The 26,727-nt window shown below is 46.0% G+C and overlaps 1 protein-coding gene across 1 annotated transcript in view; it reads left to right on the forward strand.

The window, feature by feature from the left end:
• ATAD5 (ATPase family AAA domain containing 5) overlaps window positions 1–26,727 on the forward strand; it is a 648,582-nt gene that overhangs the window by 210,809 nt on the left and 411,046 nt on the right. The window contains exons 11-12 of the mRNA XM_069654960.1: window positions 13,322–13,418; window positions 23,322–23,404. Coding sequence (XP_069511061.1) covers window positions 13,322–13,418; window positions 23,322–23,404 — 180 coding nt within the window. The remainder of the gene's footprint in view (window positions 1–13,321; window positions 13,419–23,321; window positions 23,405–26,727) is intronic.

Below are 26,727 nucleotides of genomic sequence, written 5' to 3' on the forward strand. Positions count from 1 at the left end.
ACTTTAAAGGGGCCGAAATCTGAAGGGGAACCACGGGGGCGGGCCTCTTATACTGGGGCGGGCCTCTTATACTGGGGCGGCCTACGGAGCATGCGTAGGCGGGTCCTAAAAGGACGTAGATAGGACACAAAAGTGTAAACTTGGCTAGCTCGGCCCTTGTACAGAATAACATTGGCGAGAAAACTCCCCTTTAAATGTAAAATTACCATAAAATATATTCTAATTGCTTGCCTATCTGACATAATACCTTTTTAGATCATCCCACGGTTTGCTCCATAAAAGAAAGCCGTTGCATTTAATTTGCATTTTTACCCAACCCTAGAGAAACCAAGGAAGCAAGTCGGGTAGCCTTTAAGAAAACCTAAAGCACAGGTACTTATCTGCCTATTGAAGGTAACTTCTTGCTTTCCTTATGAATGGTACTGGCAGTTGAATTTGCTTTTTTAAAATTTTGTTTGAAGAACTGAGTAAAATCAGTGGAATGTTTCCCAAAGGTCGGATTTTTTAAATTATGTTCACCACTGCTAAGTCTTGGATACCTACCCTCAATGTCCCTGTTTGTCACTTGTGAATCCCGCCAAAGACAAAACGAACAAAGGGACCAAACCTGGTTTGGCACGCAGAGTAAATCTCAAGGGACCTTTCCAGCAAGAAATGGCGAAAAAAGACTGGGCCCTTTTTGACAAAATGGGCACCCATGGGTGCTTTACCAAGGCTGCAATTGCAGCCCGCGGTAAAAACACAATGGTAGTAAAAAGTAAACCCCTGCCACCAGCCATTAATTGAGTGAGAGTGGGTTCAGTGAAATTGGAAGGCTGGGCATTCGGTCAGACCGTGGCCATCTGTTCTGCCATCGGCAACATTAGGAGTTGTGCCATGTCAAAGCATGTGTTTTATAGGCTGCTACGGTGTCCCTTCATTATGAGAATCAGGGTGTGAACACAAGGGAGGGAACTTCTCTTGAAGTGCTATGGGTTCTGCTGGAGTCCAGGTGGTGGTAAGATTAGCAAGCTTGAAATTGTCTGGGGCAGGAAGTTTTCTGACAGGGACAAGAATATTCTGAGATTGGCCCAACAAGTTGTCCATTTTCCCAGTCTGAGGCAGATGAGCCTAAATCTGTTGACCTTAACCTTGGGCACAGGACAAGTTCTCCAGCCATGTGAGAATTTCACCTTTCTTCACATGTCTGCATCCCTGGTTAAAATCTGGGTCTGTCTCTGCAAAACTGTCTGATCTTTGTCATCTTTCCCATAAGGCGTTGGTTTGAGCTCCTGCTGCTTATCCCATATTCCAAGGAAGTGAAATTAAATACCTGTTTGTATGCGCTGGGGAGCCACAGTTGGGGGCATAGGGGCTTTGGAAGCCACAGCCCGGTACAGTAGAGAATCTGGTGAAGGGAGCAAGGGGGAGCAGCAAAGATAATAGTGGTGGTTGTGGATGCCTGGGAAAAGGAGTGACAAAGGGGCTAGTTCTTAAGGGCCTGGGACTAGGGCCATGGGCCTCACCTGTTACCTGTGTGGCTGCCTGGCCTGCAGGATGACATCAGTACACCAACATATACCGCCCCCTTTCAACTATTCATATACTAGGGTGCAGTTGCAGTAGGAGTGCTAAGGATGGAACACAGCCCAGTCACTTTATCTTGCTATTTCATGTAATTTTTCTCTACCCTGGGTTGCTGCTCTCTCATCGCTGACTAACATTTTTTCTACCACTCCTTTATAACTCACTTGAGAACTACCATATGTGATGTGGTGGCTTGCCACAAATAACCAATCTGACTCTGAATGTAAATTAATGGGTGTTAATTGACCTTCAATAGGCGCACCCGAAGTGGACCTCAAGTGGCTGTTTGGCTGTTATACTCCCAGCCGCTTTCTGCTGTGTCTCGTGCCCGACTGCGGCCAGGGAGAGGAAGGTTGCTCATAACACATCATTTATATCTGTAAAGGACTTTGCAGTAAAGTAAATGTATACTTTACTCTCATTTGCATTTGGAAGAAAGGACTTTGTCCTCTGGACTTCGTGCTTCTTGCTCAGGATTTTGGCAGCGCACTATTTCATTTGCTCTTCCTGTTTGCTTCCTTCACAGCCCCTCCCTACTCACTGTGGGCTCTGCCTACTGCCCTCCCAGCATTCCCTACAAGTCCTGTATACCGCGCGCGCACCCGAAGTGGACCTCAAGTGGCTGTTTGGCTCTTCGGGGGTGCGGCGAGTGGCTGCAGCCTTTTGATTTTGATTCGAGTAAAGGCAGGTTTCATTTCCTTCTTTAACCTTCAAAATTCCTGCGTGAGCCGCCACTCCTTCCTGTTTGCGATAGATTGCTTGTTTATGAAGGGTGGCTTCTTTGGGCGTCTGGGGAGGCATAGAAACTTTTATCCATAAAATAGTGAGTAGAGGCAGTCTTTTCTATGCCTCAGTGTCGGCTCACATACTTCTCCCTATCCTGGGAGCGGTATGTAAGAAATGTTCTCTTGAACTTTTTGGTTGTATTTAAATTACCTGTAAAAATTGCTGAGGTTCACTCTTGGGCAGACTATGCATTTTATTGGGATAGTTAGAGTCGTAGGTGAGACTGCCAATCACTTACTTCTAGAACCCTTCGACAGAAGGAAGGGGTGGGCTTTGTGCAGTCTCAGTGAATCATCACGGGCAGTTTTCAAGTTCAGCTTGTGCCCATTTAGTCCCAAATATCTTCCTTCTCGAGCTCTTCGCTCATCCGCCTCCAACTCCCTCAGGGTCATTCGCTTCTCCAAGCAACAAGTTGGTGGTAGATCTCTCTTCGGCAGGGGCCCTCCCCCTGGAACAGCCTTTCTGCCTCGCTGAAACTTGAGGAGCACCATCTCGGGTTCCGGAAGCACCTCAAAACCTTCCTCTTGGCTTCTGCTTTCTCTCCCCCTCTCCCCTGCTGAATTCCCGGTTGAAACTGCACTGGTTACCTGGCCACCCTTTCTGATCTTGGGCCCAGACCCCGCCAATTGCTCACCTGCACTGCTTCCCTGGCAACCCCTGCACTTGGGGACTGTTCTGTATCCCTACAGTCCCCCTACCAGCACTTATGTCTGCTCTTACCTGCACTTGCCACCATCTGGCCATTCTATTATCCTATTTAATATACTATCCCATGTACTGCACTTACTCCTCTCCCTTCTCCCCACGCACTTTTCTCTTTCCCCCTTCCCATGCACTTGCGCGATCTGAATGGCACCTGGTCTATTAAGATCGTTGTCTGTCTTCCCTCTGTTCCCCCTCCCTTGCCTCGTCGCGCCTCAAAACACTTGTGTATAGGCGCATAATGAATGCCATATATCATATCATTGTTAGTGCTCGTAGGTTAATTGTTTCCTACCTTGGGACGGAAGGCCTGTGGGTTACACTCCTCACACCAAGCCGGCTGTGCGGGTGGAGGGGTAGGCTCTCACAGTCCCTTACAAACATGGCGGTATCGTTGAGGAGTGGTAAACTGAGGTCTTCCATAATTTAAAAAAAATGCATTAAAAAAACAGGTGTTGAAATGAATGAAAATGTATCTGACTATTCTGATAATAGTTTTGACCTTGATTGTGCTCCATGCGCTAGGCAATTCGGCACTGGTCCACCAAACTGCCATTGTGGAGCTAGTGCCCAATTGCAATGAAAAGATTTCATTGGGTGGGGGAGAGCCTCATAGCCCCCCACAACCTCTAGATGACCGAGTTTATCGTCTCAAGGAGTCGAAGAGGTTCACCCTGAAAAAGGGACTCCTAAGACATTTCCCCTTAAAACGGTTCTGGACCCGGATCTGTCAGTTCATCAAAGTTTCCTTAGTGTCCGGGACAGGGAGATATCCGTTAATCCTTTACCTCCAAAGGGCGACATCCTGACTAACCCTCCCATAGATACATCAATGATGGCTCCGGTTGTAAGTGCGGAATTGGACAGGTGGATTCTATTTTCCCTGCGCCCTTCCACACCAATACAGTTAAGGGCAGGAGGCATAGACGTTGTACATTTTCACAATTTTGACCAGGACATTTCATTCATCCCGAGATCTGACTTCTCAACCCACAACTCTTGGGTAACTTGCTGGAGAAGTCTACTGGCAACGGTGCTAAGATTGAGATTTCACCGACTCAGAAGAGCCGAATTTTAGACAGAGGAAGCACTCCTGCTCGGTCGGTAAAAGTAATTCATTTAATTCCTTGCTCAACTTCAATTTCGATCAGATTCAATGGAGAAAGCCTGCTCTGGACTACCCGAGTGTAGTACTTTATTATTTATTAGTACCTGGCGAGAGTCAAACAGAATGCATTCTGATTGGCTCTCGCTGGTCGTTACCCGGCTGAGAATCCTTTGATTCTTTGCTGGGTTTCTAGCCGCCTTATCCTCGGCGGGGGGGGGGGGGGGGACGGGGGGACATCCCCCCCACCCCCCCCATCCCCCCCCCCCCCCGGCCGGGGACTCTGGTAAGTTTTTTTTTTTTCTCCTGCCCACCCCACTTAACTTGCTCCTTCGTCCAGGCTTCCATCGTCCCCCGCCGGGGCCCCAGGTACTTTATTTATTTTTTTTGTTTTTTTCCACCGTCCCAACCCCACTTACCTTCTTTGTTTTTGGGAGCAGACACGCTGGGAACCGCCATGGAAAGGGAAAATGGACTCAGTTTTCCCTTTCCCGGCGGGCATTTTGTTTTTTCCCTACAGAAACGCTGCAGGGTTTTGGGACAAAAACAATGCTTTTAGTGCCCCGGTCTCGCAGTTCTTGCGGGCCGGGGTACTAATAGCTATATGCCCCTTGCGGTGGGGGCATTACCGACTCTGGTAATGCCCCCGCCACTCAGGACATATGTTAGGGAGAATTCTCCTTCTAGGGCCAATTCTCCTCACCTAGTGAGTCCCCCAGCAGCTTTGCTGCATTTCTGGAGTTTATCCTTTCCACCTGGTAAGAGTGTACAACCTTTTTCCACTCTTACATGTGTTTTGGCCTATGTGGTGTTACTCATTGTGTGATCTTGGGCACTGGAGCACACCACTCCAAGTGCCCCTGTTGTTGTATGGGTTACACAGCACCTTTAGTGTCGTAACCCAGGGTTGTCTTTTAGACTTCCCTCTGACTCCATTTCGCTGGGGCTGACTACTGTCCCCCAGAGAAAGGTAAAGTTGCCATTTACTTTACATAGTAATTTCTACCACAGACCCAGTATACCCCATCTTACATGGAGTACTGGAAAGGGCTAATCTGTACCCCTTTTCTGTCTGTACCTCCCTGAGCATTGTTTTGCTCTTAACATTTAGACTTGGCTGGTGGTAGTGGTATCTACCCTAACTTTTCTACCGCGATTATATTCGATAAACGTGGTACTGTTCTTGGCTATTATATTATCCTCAAACATAAACCCGCTTGACCAAATCGTCTTTCTTTTGGCACCGGTTGGGTTTATTTGCCATTTCTTTTTGTTCAAGTCCTTCTTGTGTTTTACTTTGCGCGGCAAACTAGGTTCGCCTTCTTTGTTCACCGTCTTTTGGCGGGCTTCTGCAGAGAAGCCCTCCTCCAGGCGCCTGGGTGTCTAGGTAGACAATGTGGGGAAGGGGTGTAGTCACCCCTTGCACAGGGTATCCTAGGAAACCCAAGTCGCACTTTGCCATGATTGGCTGAGGTGGTTGTCCCGGCTGGACAACCCCCCCTGCTTCGTGATTGACAGCCAGGCTGTGTGAATGGGGGTTTCTGTGCATAAAACGCAGGTCTCTTGGGCGCGTAGTCAGTCGCCGCGAACTACAAGGAACCGAAGAGAAGTGGAGAGAACGACGGCTGCTGCAACTAGGCTGGAGGTCATCCTTGGGTCGGTTCAGCAGCTGTTGGCAGTGCCCATCGCAACTGTTGGGTCCATCAAGTCTCTGTTGGCAAGATGTCTTCTGCATCCATCTGGTCCCCTTTTGCAGGCTCCAAATAAAGCCTCTTCAGCAATTCCTAGACCGCCAGGTGGCAGCAAATCTTGGCGCTTGGACGGAGAAGATCGCCCTCATTCAGGCGTACCAGCAAGATCCGAATTGGTGGGTGCTGTGCCTCATCTCACTCGGGGTGCTCCTTTTTGGATTACTCTATACCGAGCCACGGTTGGCACAAACGCCTCCCTGGAAGGCTGTGAAATCCAAATGGCAGTCGCACGCCAGGGGCCTCTGGCTCCCAGAGAAGGACCTGCACATCAACGTACTACAACTCGGGGTGGTGTTCTGGGCCCTTGAGTCTCTCCTATCGCAGCTGCAGGGAAAGGTGGGGAAGATCTTCAGACAACACCACCACCAGGTTCTACATCTGGAAGCCAGGCGGGACAAGCTCTCCTGCTCTGTCCTTGGAAGCCCAGTCCCTGTGGCGCTTGCCCATTCTTCAGGATATATTCCTCGTTCCTTTTTACCTGGCGGGCATCAAGAACAAGATTGCGGACTCAGCACAGAGCTGCGGTCCTGCCATAAATGGGAACTTCAGCGGAAGCAGGTGTCTCAGCACTTCAGCAGGAGGGGTCTTCCCCAGATCAACCTCTTCGCGACGGCAGCCAACTCCAAGTGCCAGAGGTTTGCCAGCAGGTACCCTCAGCTGAGGAGTCTGGGGATGTGTTCTTGTCCTGTGGTAAGGGTTCTCTGTTCGCCTTCTCTCCAATCCCGCTACGTGTCAACGCACTCCTATGTTGCCATTGCAGGATGATCCACATCGCGCCGGCATGGTCGCGACACATCTGGTACCCAGACTGGCTCCATCTCCGCGCTTGGATGCCTGTGGGTTTGTAGCACTATATAAAAACTAGTTGTATAGGTCAGTGGCTCTGTGTATTCAGCTGCCTCCACTTCACGATCTTCTAGAGAAAATGGAACAATACTGCATCACAACCCTGCGTCCCAGAGTCTCACGGCCTAGCTCCAGCAGCCCTAGAGTTTGCACATTACTCCCTGCTGCTGGAATGCAAGAAAATCCTGGCCACGGCCAGAGCTTCCTCTACGCTGTCTTGCTACGGCCGCGAATGGAAGCGATTCAGTGTGGTGTGTGACTTGGAAGATTCCGCCTCTGCAGATGACAGCTTCTTCTGTACCTCCTTTTCGCTGGCCAAGGCTGGTCTGTCTCGGGCCTCCATCAAGGTGCACCTGCCGGCCATATCCATGTACTCCTGGACATTGGGCAAGCATTCCCCTGACCCCTGTGGTCACACAGGCTCATCAAGAAGTTCCTCTAGGGCTTATTCAGGACTTTTCCGCCAGTAAAAGGCTCCGGCTTGGGAGCTCAACGTTGTTTTGACTAGACTCATGGGGCCTCCATTCAAACTGTTGCATCAGGCCCCTCTGAAGTTCCTCTCGTGGAAGACTGCTTTCCTAGTTTCCATCATCTCAGCCAGGTGATCGGGGATATTCAGGCACTCTCCAGCAAGTAACCATAGTTGTCATTGTACATCCTCTCAAAAAATCTTGCACTGCCAATAAGTATCTGGTGCGCTGAGCAGGGTTCCATCTGGTGGGAACTGAAACTACTTTTAGACTCAAACCTGGCCCTGCCTCAATAAATGGGAGCAGGAATGTTCTTTCATGAAGGTTAGCGCCATCTCTAGGGATATGATTCTGTATTTCCCCTCCAAAAAGCTAAAATAAAGGGATTAGGCATACACGATCGAGAAGGTAAGATCATACAAAAGGTTTAAAGATTTACTGATTGAGGTAAGGCCTCTATGGGTGCTACCAACCTATTTAAGCAAGTCACCTATCCCGACATGGCATAGATTGGCTGAGGCTCAATTTACTGCATACTAATGAAATTGAGGGGGCCAACGCGGGGACTCCCAGGGATTTAAGGATCTGTCGCCATTGCTTGAAGCAGGGCCAAGTTGAGACATTACTACATCTTTCGCTGTATTGCAGAGCTGTGAATGACAGGGACCACCACGGTTACAGGTTATGAGTTCCTATGGACAAAATCATTGGTTGAGGCAGCAATGCACTTGAATTTAACATAATTGGTTTGGTTTTTGATTTTGGTGCATTGTAGGATTGTTACTTGATGTGCTTAGTTATGAATTAATGCAATTATTTGCGTTGTTTTTAATTCTGTTATGAATTTGTTAAAGGTTAATCCTTTTAACCCTAGTAAAAAAATAAATACAAAAAAATGTCTTTCCATGCTACGGACCCACCCCACCTTTATGCCAAAGGTCCCCTCAGAGTTTGATCTCAACGAGCCTTCGGTTCTGCCGGTGTTCTTTCCGAACCCTTCTACGCCTACTGAAAGGGTGTTGCATTCGCTGGACGTTGCTCATACCTTGAAGATTTATGTGGCACGCACGAAGGATTTTCGAAGACTTTGCAATTGTTTATCCATTTTGGACTTGTGATCATGGGAAGGCCTTGTCTAAGGCTTCCATCTCCAGGTGGCTCGACGGCTGCATCGTGAAAAGTCATCGTCTGGCCAACAGACCCCTTGGAGGCCGGCGAGCCCATTCCATCAGAGCCATCGCAGCAACAACCCCTGCTCGACATCTGCAGGGCTGTTACATAAACGTCCACACACACACCCCTTCACAAGATTCTACTGAGTCGACAGGGATTCCTTGGAGGAGTCCCGGGTTGGCCAAGCAGTGCTATGCCACCTCTTTGCTTGAGGTGAGTGTTCCAGGGGTAAGTGTATTGCTTATGTTGAGCCTTGCCACCTCCCCTGGTTTTGTATATGTACTGCAGTTTAATCATATTCATGACCATGTGAATCCATTCAAGACCCCATGCTGGAGAATGAACAAGTTACTTGCCTGTAATTCCTGTTCTCCAGCAGGTGTCCGGTAATAATATTGCCATATATATGGTCGCCGTAAATAATATCGCCGGGAAAATGTCGTGGCGATATTATTTGGGTGACGATATATATGGCGATAGGGGTAAAAAAATAAAAATAAATGTGGGGGTTGCGGCCATTTTTCGGCGATATTTTTGTATGGCGAGATTTTTGTGGCGACATTATTACATGGAACCCTCCAGCATGGGTCTGTCATGGATTATCATGCAAACTCTCCTGCCTTCCTCTATGGCTCGTCTTGGTTCATACAACCACTTTACGTGTTCTTCCAAATCTGAAGGTGAGCCCAGGGATACGACGGTCATTGGATGGGGGCAGTATGGCCCAAAGGACAGTGATTTTTTTCAGATTGAAGCAAAACTGCTTATCTTTTTCTTTTTTACCCAGGATTCCCAGCCTAGCAGGGGGAATATTCATGAGCATGTGAATCCATGCCAGACCCATGTTGGAGAACAAGTTAGTAACTTGTTCCTTATGTAAAAATGGGTACTGGATGACCCTCACTACTACAGGCCCATCTCTCTCGGGTAACTCAAGTAAAATAATTTGAGTGTATTTTGGCAAGAGTGGAGGAGTGGGCATTGGACTACAACATCTTGAAACCACTCGAGCCATGTTTTAGACTGTGCTACAGTATGGTGGATCACTCCTTTATTTTGAACACCATCATTTGAGAAATATTGCAAGGTCAGAAGAGGGAAAAACTTTCCTTGACCTTGCAAAGGCATTTGCTCAGTAGGATATTTCCATCAATGGAATTAAACTTTACTAAATTGGTATATGTTGCCAGTTAAAGCTAGACCAAGTGAGTTACGCGGATACAGAGGCTTCAGTAATATACTCAAGTTTGGGGTAATAAAATGCTGCTATTCCCTACCAATAAGGGGTTTAAGCAGGGATATCCTTTAGCCCTAGTTTCTTATTTATGTCTGACTTTGATTCTTCCAGTGCTGGTAGAAAGGTGTGGCCCCCAATTCTAAACCAAACATATTCTAGTGCACTTCTATATGCTTACAATACTGGCCTCCTAGACCGAAGGTGCTTCAACAGGGGCACCAATATGCTAACTATCGGCAGAAACCTAGCCTGAAACTTAATAAAAATATGTCCAAAGTAGTAGTCTTTGGTAAACCTACGAGCTGGTCAGTGATGGAGAACCAATTAAGGACTTTGACTCTTATTCGTACCTCAGAAATGGATGCTGGGCTAGACATATAAAGCAGTTTGTGTGGAGCGCTACACTTGATGGGATTTATAGATTTTACCATTTGTATGGAGCCCATAGATTGGACAAATGTCTGAAAGTCAAGGAGGCCAAGGTTTCCTATGATACTTTTATACAGTGAAGTCTGTTGATGCCATAACTGCAAAATATTGGAGACAGTCCAGAATGTTTTGACGCAAGCTAATGGGCTCCGGGATGTACCCTTTTGATGAGGACCATGCTGGGGTTGTTGGCGATGGAGGCTATGGTTTAGTCAAGATAATTAAATTATTTTGCAAAAATACTTTTCGATTTCTCAGTCAACCACAATTTAGAGTTTTTTTTTTTTTAATGAAGTCCTCTCCGTGCAGTGGAAAATATAAGTGGTATTAAACAGCTCACAGATGATGGCATATAGAGGGATCTCTCAAATTCTGGCTCACTGAGCCTTCTCAAATCAGCAGTTAAAGCCAAGATGGGCAATATGGCTAGGGAGCAAGCTATGCTAAGCATTCACTCTTTGCCCTCCCTAACCACATATGCTGAGTCACAGGATTTTCCTTTGTCAGTAGGGACTGTATCAAATAAAATATCCAGTCAGTTGTATGATTGTCCTACACATTCATCTGAATTTATGACCTCACTGATTCACCTAAATGTACCTGTTGGCGGAAACCTGTGCAGTTCCCTTAGGGACCACTGCAAAACAGGTGTTGGCAGTAAACCCAATTGGTAGCAGTCTGTACCACCCAGATTTACCTGGTAGCTGTTGCTGAGCAGTCAGACTTCTCTCAAGAAGAGTTAGGCAGTATATAGAATATACACATTAGGTACAAAAATACAGTAGCACAAACAAACACTGACCAGAGCTTTGGTATAAAAGTATATAATTATTTATTTAAAAACACACTTGTAAAAATACACAGGCACTAATGTCAAGCAAGTTCAAACAGTCACTAGAAATATATACACCTCCCTGATTAATTATTCGACAAGTCTTAGGAAAAGAACACCACTTATAAACACAGAGGTGAGCGCTTAACCAAGATGGTACTCCAATAATTATTTAAAAAGGGAGAGAAAAGACAGATAGTAAAGCACACAATACCAACACTTAAAAGAACCACAGCAAGTCAAGAAAGGCAGGGTCTACTGTAGAGCAAAAAGTTCATAGGCCAGGCCCACTCTTGGGAGAGAGCAAGGCGGAATGTGCCCAAGATCACACAGTTGAAGTACACTTTAAAAGTCTTTGCAGATAGTTCAAAAAGGAGTTGGATCTGTTCAGAAAAGTTAGTTAACAGGTCCCAGGTCACCCCAGGATAGAGAGTCAAGGATTTACGGGACACCTTGAACAGTCTGTTGCAAGGGAGACAAGGCGGGACACAGTACCTGAAATGGTGAGAAAGCTCCAGCGGGGGCAGTTGTTCCTGGCAGCGGGTGCAAGTCGGTGCTTCGTCCAGTGGAAGAGAAGATCTCGACGTGGAGGAAAGCTGGAGGTCGTTGCACTGCCAGGGAAGAAACCAGCCGCGGAGTTTCCCGGTTAAAAGGTACTACCCTTTTATTCGCAGTAGTGGTGAAGCGTGGCTATCCGGCCGCCGGGGTGCTTGGCACGGGCGATTCGACCATGAGACGATCCAGGAAGGCGAAAAGCAGGCAAACTGGTTAACCCCACCAGCTCAAAGGAAGAAGACTCTCCTGGAAGAAGATCTTCTCTGTCATTGGGAAGTGGTGAGTCGGTTCAGCAGGGCTTCACCGGTGGTGTCATCGTTGCAGGTCGGCTCAGCTTCTCCCTCTTCGGATTCTTTAGGTCCTGTGGCGACTTCTGAAGTTCCAGTCCCCAAAGCCCTGCTTTTATGCAGAAAACCCCCATTCATCAGTCCTAACTGTCACTCAAACATGCTAAGTGGTGAGCCGGGAGGCTCACCACTGGGCCAATCACACAAGAGTGCGACTCAGTCCAGGGTGCCTATACCCCCCCCCCCTCCCTCACACATCCTGTAGACCCAGAGTGGCGCCACTTTTGGAGGCTTCTGTGTAGAAGCCCGCCAAAAGTGGAACAAAGGGCTCGACTTGGGTTGGAGTTACAGAGGCGAACACAAACGCCATTTTAAAACCGAGTCCTGGTAAAAAGACCCAACCGGGGAATAAATATTAAATAAATAACCCGGCGGTATCTTTAACATTGCACCAAAAAAGTGGTGCCTTTAAAATGAATGGGAAAATCCCATAGGAAATATTCCGGTGGAATATTTTGCGTGGTAACCACTGCCACCAGCCAGAAACTCGACTAGGGGGGACTGCACAGTGCCTCCTCAAAAAACAGTTTGTACTGGTTCTGTTCACAATTTAAGACTAGTAAAGTCAATGGTGACTTTACATGCCCTGGGAGACAGTAGTCCGTCCCAGGGTATGGAGTCTGTGTTTGGGGGTCACTATGACACCCCTGTGTTACTTCACTGAGGGTGCTGTGTAACACTTACCAAAAACACATGAAGCCCTATGGAGTAAAAGACCCCATAGCCCATAAAACACATTCACAGTCAAAGGACATTCTCAAATCATGCCTAAGAGTGGGAGAGAGAGTCTCACTCTTTGCTGGATTTTTGGGGTTTATTTTTTCTCCTGCTAAGCTGCTGGGGGACTCACTAGGTTTGGGAAATTAGCCTATAAAGAGAATTCTCCCTAACAGTATCTGTGCCTTCGGCCACCCTGAAGACTTGAGGCACTTCATGATGATCTGACACTTATTTGTAATCTATCCTAATATGCGATATCCGCTCTGAAATCGCAAGTTCAACCCCAATGGCACAGTAGGATTTTTAAATTGGTTCTATTTTGGTTTTACTGCCTAATGTTTTAAATGTTAAATTGTTTGGATCTAAGAATTTGTAGTTTTACATTTTGTGACTTGTTTCAAGCGTGTCTTTATAAGGAGACTAGGTTCTGGATTTTATGATGAAATGGGGGCTGATGCTGTTGTATGTGTATTCTCCTGTGTAAATGGAGAAATCTGAATAAAGTGTCTCTACTATTGCATGCACCTGTGACCAGGGCATGTTTCTTGTACCTGTATGTGTAAAAATGTGTTATCCTTATTGTGAAATCCATGCTGACTCAAAAGAAAATTGATAAAGGAAAGTTTAGACAAAACGAGGACAAGAGTTTAGAGAAAGGACAATATGGGATATCCTGTCAAGCACAACTCTTCAAAGAAGCTGCATGTTCATTCCTCAGTCATGTAATTTACCTGTTTCGCCCTGAATTATTGATGCGCACTGAGGTTTATAATGGTTAATTACATCTGGAATGTTTGTTTAGGTTCAATGTTTGAAGATGTTCTCTGGACAGAAAAATATCAACCGCAAGATTCCAGTGAGCTCATTGGAAACTCTGGTGCCATAAAGAAATTACACTGGTAAGTACTTGAGTGCTGGCGTGTGAATTTTTATTGTTCTTAGGGTATTTATTGAACCTGTACCTAGCTTTGGGAAGCAACAGTGCTTTCAATCCTAGGGGGAAGAACATAGTTAAGGAAGCAGAGAAACAAATAGAGTGGGGGGACAGGAAGTTTGGTAGCAGGGGCTCCAGAAGCAATTGGGGGAGGAAACGGTGGGGAACAGATCAACCGGTCTCTGGTAGACTTGGGGAGTTTAGGGTGTGTGGACCTACGCATTACAAAGGGGCCATTATTTGAAGATGATAGTCTTGAGCTCCTTCTGGAACTGTAGAAATTAAGGGGTGAGTCTGATGGGGGGGTGATTCAAGGGTTTTCTGGTGTAGACTTCTCGTACTTTCCTTCCCGCACTGGCAAAGTTCTGTCTGCGCATTTCCTTACTTCTGGGGATCATAGGCTCCCTTATATGCGGTTTCTCAACCTCAGTGATGCAGATGAGTCTTGCTTTGGGTGCTAGTGCAGTTCAGATGAGCGGATGGGTGATGTCAAATTTGCAGTGTCCTTTGATTAGACGTACTGCCGGACACATCTTGGGGAAGCCAGAGTGGACGCCGGAAGTCACTGTCCAGGTGGAGAGGACCAAAGATTGGATAGCAGATCTGATTTTTATTTTCTTCCTTTGATGAAGGGCTTGGTTTTCCACTGGGGAGAAAGTGGATACCAAGCTATTTGTGTCTTTCTTGCTATGTGCTTTTTAAAGGAGAGGTGTCCGCCAATGTCGAACCCAAGGGACTTGGCGCAGGTGGCCAGTTGTGGGTGTGAAGCTGCCCGAGGTTCATTGCAGAGAGCCAGGCCTGAATGTCAGGGTGTTCCTGTTGGTCAGCAGTAGGAATTCAGTCTTGAAGGAGTTTAACTTCAGGTATGCAATGGATCCATGACTGGATCAATGTGGATGTCTTCGATGAAGGATATTTTGAGGTAGAGCTCTGTCTCATCTGTGTATTGGATGTTTTGAGCGAAGATGGCTCAGAGCGACTCCATGTAAAGATTGGCGATCACGTGGGAGAGGATGGGTCCTTGGGGAGCTCCACAGGTGATGAGGTTGAGTTGATATGGAGGAATCCATTTGTATGAACTAGTAGTGATTAGCAAGGTATGATTTGAACCAGCTGAGGACAGTGTCTCTAATCCCCATGAAGCTATGCAGATTGGCGGTCCGTGTCTTTTGGTTTACTGTGTCGAATGCTGCTGAGCCGTCAAGGAGGAAAGGATGATGGTCATCAAGGAATTGAAAGGCATTGTCTATCACCTTGATGGTAGCAGTTTCTATGCTGCATCTGGGTCTGAAGCCAGATTGGTAGAACTGATGGAGGTTGTTTGCTTTCTCAAAAATCTCGTCTAGAAAGGGAAGATGGAGTGATGGGGCAGTAGTCGCAAAGGTCATCCAGTTCCACTGTTCGTTTCTTTTAGATGTCCTGAGTTAGGGAGCTGTTGATGTTTGTTGGGTGAAGCAGGAATACTCCAGTCGGAAGAATCTTGAGTATGGAGGCAGGGAGGATGTCCTCTGCATATCATGTGGCTTTGAGGGATGTTACGGTGGCAGTGAGGCCTTCCATACGGAGTGCCTTGAAAGTTGTCCAGGTGCGAAATGGGATGTGAAATGTGCCATCAGTTGTGGTGTTGGTGTCTGTTGGCAGATCATGCTGATTTTGTTGCTGGGAGATAGTTGATGCTGGTGGATTTTTCCATGGATTGTTTTACGGGTACGTCAGGCAGAGGATTGATGCAGTGCTTTATGGCTTTGAAGAGGGCTCTGCTTTCATGGTTGGCCTTGGTTATGGTGCTTTGGTAGTAGTTGGCCTTGGCAGTTGTAATCAGTCCTCTGTGTGTAGCACAGAGTTCCTTGGACAGAGTAAGGTTGGATGTGCGGCTGGACTTTTGCTAAGTCTTCTTGTTTTCTGATTGTTTGTTGAAGTTCAGTTGTTCAGTGGAGAAGCAAGACACAGTTCTGGTTTGTCAGAGGTAGATCAGTCCATGTAAGGAGAAGTTTAGCACAGTCTTCAGCGAGAGCCTCCACTGCAAAGTTGTTGAATGATCTGAAGGCTTGCTTGCTGGGTTTATGCTACAAATGGAAGTAATAGTCCTCTCACAGCCAGTGGTGGTCCCCCATCATCCTGGTTCCCAAGCCCGACAGCAGTTCCAGGTTTTGCATGGACTTCCGTAAACTTAACAAAATATCCACGTTTGACGCATATCCCATGCCCCGAATCGAAGATGATCTGGATAAGTTGGGGAAAGCCAGATATTTGACCTCCATCGACCTCTCCAAAGGTTACTGCCAAATTCCCCTCTGCCCAGAAGACAAGGAAAAGACTGCATTCGTAGCTCCTTCCGGGCTCTTCCAATTCACTGCAGTCCCTTTTGGCCTTCATGGAGCTCCAGCCACCTTCCAGAGACTTATGAATTCAGTTCTTGGGTGGGGGCGGGTTGAGGGTGATGGGGGGTGGGGGTGTATGGGGGGGACAGATGGGCAAGGTATGAACAATATGTGGGAGCCCATCTAGACAACGACATTATATACAGCGCAACCTGGAAAGAACACCTGAAACATTTGGAGGCCGTATTGGAGACATTACAACGGGCCGGCCTACAAGTCAACCCAAAGAAAACTCAAATGGCGAACTTCCACAAAAAGTACTTGGTATACTTTGTGGGACAAGGTACCATCAGACCACAGAAAAAGATGGCAGCGATTTAGAGAGTACAGTTCCTGGCCAACACTCGGCAAGTCCAAGCCTTTCTGGGCTTCGTGGGATCCTACCACAGGTTCATCCCTCATTTTTCAGCTATAGCCGCCCCACTAACAGACCTTCTGAGAACCTCCGCCCCGCCAAATGGGCGTGGAGAAGCTACAGAGGCAGCCTTCATTGCCTTAAAGAACGCTCTCACAAAGACCAAGCGATACTACGGTGCTCAGACTATGAAGCTCCCACCCTTCTTTCTACATACCGACGCATCTGGAACTGGCATGGGAGCCGTCCTAAATCAAAATAGGGGAGAAGCTGAGCAGCCAATCCTTCATCAGCCGAAAGCTACTTCCCCATGAAATGGGATATTTTTTTTAAATAAAATGTTTATTGGTTGTTCTTAAAAAAAGAAAAAAAAAGCAAGTTAACCATTTACATTTAAACAAACTTCAAATCCACATCAATTTTCAGCACAATAGAGAATGGCAAAATAAACCACTTGATGAAATTCCTAAAGTAGGATGTGTAACACCCTCTGCCAGTGGCAATGACTATACACTAGTATTCACCCCACAGCTATGTTTACACACTTAAGTCATTTATTGGTCACAAATTGCTCTAATTGTTAGGCGTCCAAGGTCAGTTCATCACTGAACTTGTTTGCTCGTGCAATTGCTTCATGACGTAACAATGAATCCTCAAATTTGAGAACAGCTAGACAAAGACTTGCGCATTCTCCCATCAGAACCCACTGCCACCACTCTAGGTCTAAAAGGGTAGTGTAATGGATGCAGTGAGCTTGTAGATGCTTGGAGCGCAACTGGGTGAGCGCTGTACAAGCTGTTACCAGAAGGCAAAGAGATTCTATTTGTTCTAATGAACCACAAAAACGACAATGAGCTTTTTCAGGCTTTATTTCCGTGCCAGTTTCACTTCACCAGTGGAAAGTAAATTTAATCGGACTCTGCAGTAAGTTTCTATAGTGATGAAAAGGGAACTTCAATAGATGGATTTAAACCATTTTGTTCCCATCCATTCCAAACTAGGTCTTAGCAAATCCAGTTTTGTTCTTCGGATAGTTTCAATCCAGTACATTTCTTGAAATGTAATTGGCCATTTTTTTGGGTTCGAAATCTACTTTGTTCAAAATGGTTTCATCAAGAATCTCTTAAATGTTTGCTACCCAAAGCTTAAATGATTTAGTAGGATCTTTATAATTCGGTATGAGTAATTCAAATGAAGCGGAGTTGGGTAGCATGAGCACTTTGCGCCAAAATAGACCTTCAAACAGTGCCCATATGTTCCATGATAAGCTCAGCAGGCCTCCTGAACCGTATGTCAAGATTGCTATAGCCTTCTGGCGATTATGGTGCAAGAGAAAATGTAACAGTACTTTTGCAAAATGTTCATGCCTAGGGCCGCTAGACGCATGTTTTTTATTCGCAGTGAGAGGTAGCAAGCGTTATCATCGATGTTTCAATTGTGACTCCCAAGTACAGTAGGGACTGTACAACTTCAATTTTCTCTCCTCTGATCCACCAGGTGTGATATTTTCTTGGTTCATTTCCAGCAGACGTCATGTTCAAGATTTTTGATTTCGAGACGTTGATATCCATATCATTTTGCTGTAAATATTCAATGAAGCAAGATGTGCGTCTCTGGAGGCCTACCTGTGTGTAGCCCAAGAATGATGTAGTCCGCGTAGACGATCCAGGGAATTTGAACACCATTAATCTTGGGTGGGAAGGCTCTCACCACACTGAGAAACGCTGAAGTCAGATATATATATGGCACAGTTCTGCTTTAGGCCACGATGGATAAAACATTTCTCAGATAGGACTTCTTCAGAGTTGAGTCTTATTCGAATAGATGTTGTTGAATATAAGGCACGAATGGCATCAACAATGTCTGGTGGACAGTTCAATTTTCTCTATTTCTCCCACAATTTGGACCTGTTGACTCAATCGAAAGCTTGTTCGAGATGCATCAAAGCCATATGCAGGCAAGAGCCAGATATTCAGGCCTCCTGTTTGAGTATTCCCAAGATGAAGAGATTGAAGCCAGTACCCACACTCTTGACAAACCCCGTTTGATGAGGATCTGATCTTCTGGTCTTCTGGGCCCATCTTGTTAGATCACATAAGAGAATGGAGGCAAATACTTGCCCCATGGAATCAAGAAGGGCGAGCGGCCAATAGTTCTTAGTATCGGCTCAATCACCTCTTATAAATGGGAACAATGATCGCCTATCACTAGGTGGAAGGAATTTGTTTGAAGACCAAAAAGATCAGCTCACTCGCAGGATGTTTAAGAAGTAGATTTGAGATGCCATCGGGCCAGAGGTTCTCGAGCTACTGAGACCTCGAATCTTATTTCCAAATCCTCCTTATCAAACTGAAGGTCCATGGCAGGGAACTAGCCCTGACGTGCAGTACCTCCAATATCACCAGGATACTCAAATTAGTTTGAAAAGTGGGCATGCCAGTTGGATTCACTAAACTGACTCTGCATCAGATCTGCTTTGAAAGATCCTCCATTGTTCAACAGTTGCCATAAGTCTCTGGTATTTTTACGCATAACACCCTCAGCATATGTTCTGCGTCAGCTTGTAAACGTTGGCTTTTAGTTGCAATCCGCCAGTTCTTATATTTTTTGCCTTCGGAATCGACAAAGTTCCAGACTAATGATAATAATGAAAATGATTTATTTATATAGTGCCTTAAGCCAAAGCGCTTTACAGAGAACATATTTACTTACATTTATCATCCCAACCGAAGTTGGTACTTATTTATCGACCTCGGAAGGATGAAAGGCTGAGTTGGCCTTGCCGGGATTCAAGCCTGCGACCTGCAGTTCACACATACATCACAGCAGCAAGCGCTCAACCTTCTGAGCTCTTACCAGCTATGAGCAGATTTTTCAGATTTAATTTTCCTAATGTCAGGAAGCATTAAGCGTTTCGCTTTCCTGACAGTTTGATCAAATGCATGCTTTGGTGGAGATCTGTTGTTGGATTTTTTACTTTTGTGGGAAAACTGTTTTAATATCCAGTCATAGTCAACACAGGAGTGATCCATGTCAGCTGTTTCTTTGTATGTTGCACAGATTGAGTGAACATCTTCATTGCATAGCCTTACTTGTTTTTTGGCCCAAGTTGCTTAAATGTGGTTCATTACTTGCCTCAAACTTGCTTTAACATGTTTGCAAATTTGCAGAGCTACTAGATCATGATCACTCTCTGAGGAACAATTTTCATTTGAACTACTGTCTTTAAGAGAACCATAGACAAAGTAATAGTCAAGACATAACCTTCTAGGGCCACGCCCCCATGTACAGGCCCCTGGTGAATCGCCACTGGCCTGACCATTGAATGTGTCTCTGGCGCTCGTTTCAAGGAACCATTCCCTCACTGGGTTTTTTTATTACTGATTCAGATTTAGGTGTGCCATTTTCATTTAGCAAATGTTTATTCAGGTCCCCACATATCATTAGCATGGCATTGGCATGTTCAACCAAAGTTCCGTCAATCACATTGATCACAGATTGCACAAAGTTTACTACTTTCGTAGAATTCACTCTCCAGTATACGTTCATAATTAAGATGGTTTCCACTTGTTTCTTTCCAGGTTTTGATAGTATCATGTCTTGGACATAGGGATTGGGAGTCTGAGAGACCCAGTATCCACTTTAATAAGAGTAAATCCTGAAGAGGGCCGACCCATCGGCCCTTTAATTACCAGATTCAGGAAGCACGCGTATCCATCACAAGAAGGCAGTTCTCTAAGCCAAGTCTCCTGGAGGCAAATAACATATTCTCTGAGAGAAATCCATCCATGTGTAAACAAGGCACTAAACCCTCTTGTGTTCCATGAGCAACAGAGGATTAGTGGGCTTTCCTCCTTTGTGGTAATCTAATGGTTGTCGACACTTGCTATGGTGCTCGCCAGCCCCTCCCAGCTCGCTGGTTTAATCTGCATTCTGGATTTCGCCACGTTTGTACTGTTTATCATGAATTTGACTTTCAGATCTTTTTTTTCCAAATGTGATGCAGCTGAGGGTTTGATAGAGGCTGGACGATCAGACCTAGGTGGAAGTGTGCGTTGGGTGTCATTCTTGGTGATTTTGATACAAGTCCGGGTCTTGGACTGGGTTCCATCGGGCTTCTGTTGATAAATAAGCTTTTTCAAGTTGGCATAGGAGGGCAGCACATTCCATTCAAACTTCCTAAGATCATAACCAAGGGGGGGAGGGGGTGTGGGATGGGGGTGTGTTGGGAGTCATTGTTCACTGTGCTTCAGAACTGCATTTTTGACTTTGTTGGAGTGGAAGTGTAATATAACCCGATCTGTTTTGTGCTCTAAGGCGAACTCGACCACTTTAATATCATTGGTAGATGCAAAGCGGAGTTCATGAACATCCTTGAAAAGCTTCATGACGTTGGTATAATTTAATATAGGCACATTAGAGCTGTTGACATTCCGCTCTGGATGGATTTTATACATGTTCAAGTTTGCAGCTAATGGCAGGCCGACGCTCCTGCTGTAACTTAGCAGAGTTTTTAGTTGGAAGGGTGACGTGACAGACGATTGCGTTTCTGATGCAGCATTTAGAATTTATTTTCCCACACTGAATCACTTTTCGTCTTTTCAGGCAATACAGAAGCTGAGGTTGTAGCTAATTTTTCGATCTCGGCCCACTCAGTATTTGAAAGATTATTCCACTCTGTCTTCACGGTCCTGTTCTATTATTTACACTAGATCACTCAAACAAGTGTCATTCACAATGTCTGTGGACTGTTCTTGAGCTATGCTCTTTCTTTCATGGGATCTTAGAGGGGCATTTGATGCTTTTCCAATAGCACTGTTTTTCCAATACCCACTGTTATTGCCCTCCTTGCTCAGTGAGCTATTCTAATTATTCAAGCAATTCAAGTTATCCAGAGTTCTCAGCGGGAGTTGGCCTTGGTTAGTGATTAAGCATGTTCAGTGCAGGCAGATCTGCTGCTTTTATATTTGGATTGCATGCACCGATCCCATCCTCTGTTAGGTAAGTGATTGGAAGGAGAGCTCCCACCATCTTCTTGTCAGTGATATCCAGTCTGGAGGCCAAGGACCTTTTGGCAAATGTCTGCAAAGCAGGCCTTGTAGCTTTCCCAGGGCCAAGGTAGTCGTGAAGGGGAGGGAGCGGATGAAGCAATTTACCCACAATATCCCAACAGCAGGGAGGTGGGGGGGGGGGGACAGAATCCCTGCTTCGGGAAAGAGTGGGCGGCGGAGCAATCTCACCTTGGATGCGCGTGTGCCGCCTCGTCCTGCTTCGCGCGGTTTCTCCCTCTGGATGCATCATAGCGGTCTAAAGTTGCCAAATGGGATCGGTTCGGTTAGAGAGGAGCGGCCACTTCTTGCTGACAACTGCTGGCAGATTCAGCGGTGCTCCGCACCAGTGATTTTAGCCGCCTGCTTTGGGCAGCGAAAAAAGACTGCTAGCTGACAGAACTCCACACACAGCTGACAACTGCTGTCAACTGCTGTAAGACTCAGCAGAGACTGCGCATCTTCCTATCACTACTTGTGTCCTCTTTGCATTTGTGACAGAGTGCAGTGTATTTGAGTCTGACCTGTATTTTGGGGCAGTGATGGAATTTTCTTTGCCGTCCGTGGCAGTGGTACTGTTTCTCTCCAGAAGCTCTGGGGACTTTTCAGCAGAGCTGCAGGGGACTTAATGTCTACTTTCGCATCCAGCGTTGCTGAAAGGATTTCACTGGCCCTCTTGCAGAGCATTTCTAGTGAGGATTGCAGTGATCCCCTGCAGTGCAGACTGTGCTTCATGTGCTCCCTTGGAGGTACTAAGGTAGCCTACAGCCTACAGTATACAGCTGTAGCTTTAATTTTCCCCCACAAGGATGCAGGAAGCTGTTCATCATGTGGCCCCACAATAGATGGTATTTCTGTGACCCAGGAGTGCTGAAAATGCAGTCTTCCCTTTCAAGACCACAGGTTTTTTTTATGTGCACTCCTTGGATGCAGCAGTGACTTCCTATGTGCTCTGGGTATACAGACAGGTTTTTGTTGCCCCCTTATGGGTGTGCAGGGTCTCCTCTTTGCCTTCCATGGGTGTTGGGCGTGTTTTAGTATGTCATGTTCATGAAACGTGTGGGGCTTGCCTGTGCCCTTCCTGGGTGTCTGCTAATTACTTTATAGTATTCACTGTTTGTGGGCCTGTTTGGTGGGAGTGTACACTTTTTTGACTGTGCATTAGAAGCAAGGATTCTTTGTGCATCCAGAATGGAGAAATGGAGAAGGGCTTTCTTGCCTTCCAATGGGATTTTTAAGCAGTATTTAGGTGTGAGTAAGAGGAGGCTCCTTATATTTAAGAATGTTGGGCAAGTCCTGGTTGTGCAGACCTAAAGGCATTGGGATCTCACTAAAACCTTGGTCTGAACATAGAACCCAATCCCAAGTGCTGCATGGCCAAGCCTCAACCGCTGCTAGAGCCTCACCTTCCTATTTGCTGCGTTCATCGCTGGGCCCAGCTGCCTCAATTTTGCTGCGTTGCTGCTTGTTAAAAGGTCTCCTCACACTGCCCATACACTGCACACAAACGCTTGCACTGTTCCCTCACAAATGGGCTCTGGCCCATCGTGCTATGCATGGGCCCTCACCTAATACAATTTCTGCACAAAACCTTGCACATGCATGCTCATTCATTATACTCCCAGAAAATGGCACATCGCTTCATACTGCACAAATGCCCATTTTATGTGCATATCCCCATTCATTTAGTGCCTTTACAAAGCCAAAACGATTTTATTTGTGGCTTTGGCAATGCTTGGATGTTTTAACCATCTGGCTCCAGACATTTCTCTCCCGTCTCTGGATGGACAAGAGTGCGCTGAAGACTTTTAGCCTAAAAGCACTTTGAGCACTAGAAATGTGATGTAATATGCATCAATTGAATGCCTGTTTAACTTCCTTTGGTTTATCTCTAGTAGATTGCACATCCAATAGCAGGATTTCTTAGGTTAGAAACTCTTCTGTAAAAGAAATACTGATTTTAAATTGTCAGCACATTGTGACATTAGGTGCCAATCTGTAATCTTGCATATTAAGCTTGCAACTGTCATACGTGTTGTTGTACCATTAAACTATTTTTACCTCTTTTATCCCAATAACTTTAGTTGGTTAAAAGAATGGAAAGCCAGAACTGATCGTGAAGAAAAAAAAAGTCAAAGGGAAAAGAAGTCCGATGAAAACAGCCAAGGTACAATTTTTGTTGTATTGGTATTTTATGGTTGCCTAAAGTAAAGCCTTTTCCCTACAAATACAGCATTTGTGTCTTTTTGATGAGTTTTTTTTTTTTAATCTAGGATCATTTTCTAAAATGGGTTTCCCAATGAGGTAATTGTTCTCTTTAGGCGTTTGGATATTTCTGAGGTATCTGATTAATTCCCTATGGATCGGGGTACGTGTTAAAACCACCAATTTGCGTTTGGATCCATCTTGGAAATCCTCTCGCTACGCTGCATGTTGCTTATACAGTGCTGGTGATCGAACATCACAATATGCCCAGGGTGTTTCATGACTGCATTCTTCTGGGTATTGTTTTTTTTAACCCCTTGTCTGGATGATCTCTGGCCCACCCCACAGCTCTGCACCCTCCAAAGTCCCTCAAATGAGGAATTACTGCAGCTTGGGAGCGGTAGACCGCCAACAGAATGCACGCGTCATCCACCATCTGGTAGAGACCAGATAAACCATGTCCTTTGCAGCTTGCTATCTCAACATAACAATACAGGGGGTGGTCAGGAACTTTCCTGACAATTTCCAGTTGTGCAGAGCGTCTGAATTCCCCATCCGTGCATGCCTGGGGACCGGAGCTGCAGTCAAGATATTGCAGTGGATATGTGGTCTGCAAACCCACACACTGATTTTGAACCTTATATGCAGGAAAGAACAGAGAAGCTGCAGACCGATGTGGAATATCACTCCACGTAGGTGGATTTCAAAATGGCACTGCACACCGCAATTACCTTTTTAAAAGCATTGTAGGCTGTATTCGCCATGTGTGCATGCTTGCTCCTTCTAGCAAATCTCTGAGCAGACCACTAGGCAGTCTGATCACCAGACGTGCACATTATAGATGGTAATTAATTTAGCATGCAACTCTTCTGTTTCTATTGTTCTGAAGCCTTCTGGAGCTGGATAGAATCTGAAATGAACATTGAAGGCAAAGCATAGACTTCAATTTGGTAATTTACTAAAAGGGGCAAAAAGCCTAAAGTACTTAATGTTTTACACATCCCCCTGGTGAGGTCTGTGTACTCCTCTAATGGTGGAACACTGTTTCTCCCAAAAAGGAAAGGCTAGACTCTCCAATGGTAGCTGTAGCAGTGCCGTCATGCTTAACTTTAAGAGGGAGGGAGGGAGGAAGGTTGACAGGGAGGCACAATTAGTCCCAGCAGACACTGCACAAGAACACCGGTATACTGTAAACCTATTCACTTTATTATAAAGGCCACACACAACACATACCAGAGCATAGTGTGGATAAACAGTAAATGGCCAGCAAAGGCCTAACTTTTAACCTAAAATGTAGGCCCTATGCATATAAGTTACATGAAAGACCCCTAGACAATATTACACACTAATCATGTTCTGATTGCAAAGGTACTAAACAAAACTTAGTACAGGCTTCCTATTACCTTCTACATGAAGTATTCTAATGAACAGTTAGATGTTGAGCACAGGGCAACACCCTGCCCAACACAGCTGGGCGGGCTAGCAAAGTCCAGGGTACATTTAAGAAGGCAGTCCCAAGGCCTAGAAAGGCATGTTCAACCCCTAGGAGGGAAACCGTAGCAATACAGTGATGCAATGTATATCCTATGCAGGAGTGTAATTGACACTTTTAATAGTCCCTAGTAAATGAGGAGAAATCTCTTATGATCCAGGGCTTAGTGAGGAACTCCAGGGACACAAAATGGGACTCTAGAAAAATGTCAGTGCAGGTGGGTCACTTGCAGTATCACTTGCAAGAGTTCCTGTATTGAGAACAGAGCCCCATAGGAAACGCCAGGTAAGTCTTTTCGTACCACGAAAAAGAAATCAACACCATTGGCGATCCAGAAGAGAGCCAGTAGAGGGTTTGAGACCCAGCAGCCCCAGAGGCAGAAAAACAGAGCAGGATTCAGTCCTGAATGTTATCAATAGAGAAATGCAGTAGAAGGGGACCTGCAGAACCCATCAACCACAGACCACGGGGACCCCCTGAGAGGGAGTATCTGGGATAACCCACCAACGCAGGGCCCAGAGTGGTTACTTTGGTTCCCTCCAGAAATTCTGGATAAACATGCTAAGTAATCTCTTCTTTTGAAAAGGTGAAACAAAGGATCTGGTGACCCAGGAATGTGCACCTTGAGCAAGCGAAGACCTCAATGGCCCAAAAGAGCAACAATCGCCCTTCAGTGAAGTGGGTCCCACCATCCAGAAGTGGAGTCTACAGCGGTGATGGCTCCAAGAAGGAGTACACTGTGGCTCAGACAAACATGGTCATCACTCCAACAAAAACTGTCCCTGCAAGAGAAACGGGTGGTGGGGACCAGAGACGACACAGGAAATCCGATTTGGTGGGTTGGGTGAGTCCCAATACTTCTCCAGGCGGGGGCAGCTTCCAAAATCAAGGTGGTATTGCCTGGTGGGGAAACAGCAGTAACATGCTGTAAAATGGCAAAGAAAACAAGAATAGTATGGAGGGCCTGGCTCCAGCAAATGAGCAGGACAAGGAAATCTTGTGAAGGGAACCAACGAACAAGGATTCAAACTGGAGCTAGGTCTGTCGCTGCATCCAGCCAGTGTGGCCAGAAGAGGGCATAAAAATGTAGTAACGGCAGGAAACGTCGAACTCCTCGAGCAAGTAAGCAGACCTGCTTATCGTCCAAAAATCATTGAGCTCAGGAACAGGGTTTCCTCGATATATTCGCTCACTCATAAGGGCTTCTGCCAGCCCACCAATGGGGATGTAAAACTAAGGATTTGGAGGCCAGCCAATCGGGTGGACCTAAAAAAAAATCACTCTGGCCCATCCCCCACAAGAAGTGTAGTGGCCTGCCCAGGGCCGGTAACTGATCTAAACCAGTCCAAACCAACATGGAGGCTGTCATCCTGGACTCACAAAGAGCACATGTGGCCTGAACAGCCATTTTAAGGGCTTCTTTAGTGGTTTCCCTGAAAAAAGGAAGCACCTAAACAAACTGGCCGAGTTGAAAGTAAAAAGACTGATTTAGAACCCCTATGATACCATAAAGGCACATTGGGCTACTAATGTGGTAAATCATCTTACACCCCCAAGCCCCCTGGTGAAGCCAAAACGAAATATTAAGTGCCCCAGCCTACCCGCTAAAACCAATATAGGGCGATAACATCACCCTACGGTAGAAATATGGTGCCCGAGAGGCAAATCTGGAACTGGGGCCATATACCTTAGTACATAAAGTGGTGTAGTTTACAGGGCGGACTTCAGCAGAGTCCCTCCTACCACCAAAGTAAATTAAAAACCTCAGTAAATGGAGGGGGGGAGGAGCAAAA

The sequence above is a fragment of the Ambystoma mexicanum genome, chromosome 3q (assembly GCF_040938575.1).
Source record: "Ambystoma mexicanum isolate Mex_15411 chromosome 3q, UKY_AmexF1_1, whole genome shotgun sequence".
NCBI lineage: Eukaryota > Metazoa > Chordata > Amphibia > Caudata > Ambystomatidae > Ambystoma > Ambystoma mexicanum.